The sequence below is a fragment of the Octopus bimaculoides genome, chromosome 9 (genome assembly GCF_001194135.2).
Source record: "Octopus bimaculoides isolate UCB-OBI-ISO-001 chromosome 9, ASM119413v2, whole genome shotgun sequence".
NCBI lineage: Eukaryota > Metazoa > Mollusca > Cephalopoda > Octopoda > Octopodidae > Octopus > Octopus bimaculoides.
The window spans coordinates 96,847,173-96,849,984 of record NC_068989.1 but is presented as its reverse complement, the minus strand read 5'-3'; the positions used below and the strand labels follow the sequence as shown (position 1 = coordinate 96,849,984).

Sequence of the window (2,812 nt, the reverse complement as noted above, 5' to 3'; positions counted from 1 at the left end):
GACGTATCGAGAGTACATGGCTAAGTGGATGTTACGGGTCGCAAAGCACTGTTTAAAATGTTTGTCCCCCATACCATGAAGAGGTTAGCAACATCACCGGCGATCCCTACTCCAATAGCACCGCCTTCCACTTGTTTATATGGTGGTGAGAGGGACAAACGCACACACACATATATATGTGTGTGTGTCTACATATATGTATATGTGTGTGTATACAACCTTCAACAAAGTAACAGTCATATATACAACTTGGACACACACATATCAGTACATAAACATACGTTCACATGTACACACACACAAACACGTCTTCACACTTACCCTATTACTCACGTACATCCATAAGTACATACATGCATACTTTACACACATACATGTGTATAGGCATGCACACATGCAAACGCATGTACACAGATGCATACACACACACATACATACATATATACATACATACATACATACACACGTACATACATACATACAGACATACACACACACACACACACACATACGTACATATATATCATGAACTAAATGTTACTTTCTCAGATGCAGCACAGAATTTTGTCAGTGAACAGGTCGCAGTCTGAAAGCGACGAAAATATTTTGACAAATTAAATTTAAATGTTGAAGTGAATCTAACGGTTTTTGTGTGTTATTTTAAATGGCTTATAAACACCTTCCACGCTGCAATTGTTATATATATATATATATATATATATATATGTGTGTGTGTGTGTAGCTTTGCTGCTTATTTTAACAAGATGAGAACTCTGAACAAAGGGGGTTAAAATTATGATAATGTAAATAAAAATGACATTCTACTAATTACTTTCTGTTTCTGGTTATTATTTCCAGTGGCCTAAGTTGGATGATAAATAAGGAAGAGGATTTTAGTAAAGTAAGATCTACTAACCTTTTCCCGAACGGCTGAAATTAGAAAGAAAAATAGACATTTAACATTACTTGGGATCATTTATTTTTTTCTGTTTGCAATGTATTCACAAATATATTTGATACTACACCTGTGCATTTCATACATACATACATACATAGCATGGAACACAGATGTTAAATGATGATGATGACGATGAAGATATATATATATATGTATTTTATGAAGAATATTAATAAATGGAGCAAAACGCATATAATCAATAAGTTCCTTTAATTCCTACATATGTTTCAAAATATATGTGCACTCTACTCCAAAGAAATAAGAGCTGCTGGAATTGCACATAAATTCATCTTCAGGGAACCAACATACAAAAAGCAAGACTTATGCTAAATGTTAAGGTTACGTGTGGGTTATAACATTTTATAGTAAAGTAAGTGACCGTTAGAAACAAGGACGCTGGTTTACAGGGCATTATTAAGGGAGAGAGGCTATGAACGCTATACTAAAAGTTTAAATTAGAGGAAGGCAAAATGGAGGGCCAAACTAAAAACCAGAAAAGGAGGAAGGGAGAGGATCCAATGAATTCATTATATTTTCTAACTCCTTATTTAAACAAACTGAGGTAAAACTAAGTGGAGAATGTAAATATAATAAATAAAAATTAAACACCCATAGTATTGTATCATATTAATATACGGTTATGAACCTAAATAAATGGTGACGTAATGTACAAAACTATCATGTGATGAAATAATAAACATGTTCACAAGGAATAGATCGAAAAAATGTAAGTGAAGTTACCCAGTGAATGCAGATTTACTGGGAAAGATTTGCTGAACCAAGGAAGGGGAAAAGTAAAAACAACTGGCGTTGGAGTCTGATGTAATTATTATTTAAGATAATATTTTAATGATATTATTCTTGTTATTGTTATAATAAATATTAAAAAGATAAATTTAAAATAATGATAATTACTATTATTGTTATTGCCAAGGTAAAAGGTAAATGCTAAGCTGGGTGATTGTAGGCAGATGAGAGAGAATGTCATGGTGAAAAAAATAATAATAATAATAACTAAAATAAGTAAGAAGGATGAAACTATCGATAAGAACTATATATGTATTTTATATATACTCATATGTTTATATATTCTTTTACTTGTTTCAGTCATTTCACTGTGGCCATGCTGGAGCACTGCCTTAAAGAGTTTTAGTCAATGAAATCAACCCCAGGACTTATTGTAAGTATAGCACTTATTCTCTCAGTCTCTTTGCCAAACTGCTAACTTATTGGGACATCAATGCACCAACATCAGTCGACAAGCGATGGTGGTGGTGGGGAGACAAACACATTAGATTTTGTCTGTAAGATTGCAGACTCATCAGCAGTCATTATTCCATTGTCAAATGGTTTGGCTAAATCCAGGCTGTCAGCATATAGAGTTACCATATAGATTTAAGGCTGAGTTAGCGAAATGCTAATCTGAAAATTACCAAGAAATGACGTAAAAAGCTTTGTGCAATATAAAACCGAAAAGGAGAAATTCAATTGTCACTAAATGTGACTGAGGGTGCTGGGTCGTACCTATATTGCTAGAAATAAGAGTTAAAACCCTTACAACTTCAAGGAAACACATTTTCATACTGACAAGGGGGATTAATGCCCCAATACTTATTTCTAACAATACAGGTACTAACCAGCACCATCAGTCACATTTAGTGATGAGTGAATTTCTCCTTTGTGGATTTACATTGTGTATAGCTGTCTATGTTATTTTCTAATGTATATATATATATATATATATATATATACATACACACACACATACACACATCCACTACACACTCACACATATATACATGTGAAAAAGAAGCACACTCTAAAATATTAGAGCAGTAATATATTTTTAGGAAG

General features: G+C 33.0%; 1 protein-coding gene across 1 annotated transcript in view; it reads right to left on the bottom strand.

Moving 5' to 3' along the window:
* LOC106876489 (tRNA (guanine(6)-N2)-methyltransferase THUMP3) overlaps positions 1-2,812 on the bottom strand; it is a 1,024,452-nt gene that overhangs the window by 19,953 nt on the left and 1,001,687 nt on the right. Inside the window, exon 7 of the mRNA XM_052970899.1 lies at positions 917-930. Within this exon, the coding sequence (XP_052826859.1) occupies positions 917-930 (14 nt within the window). The remainder of the gene's footprint in view (positions 1-916; positions 931-2,812) is intronic.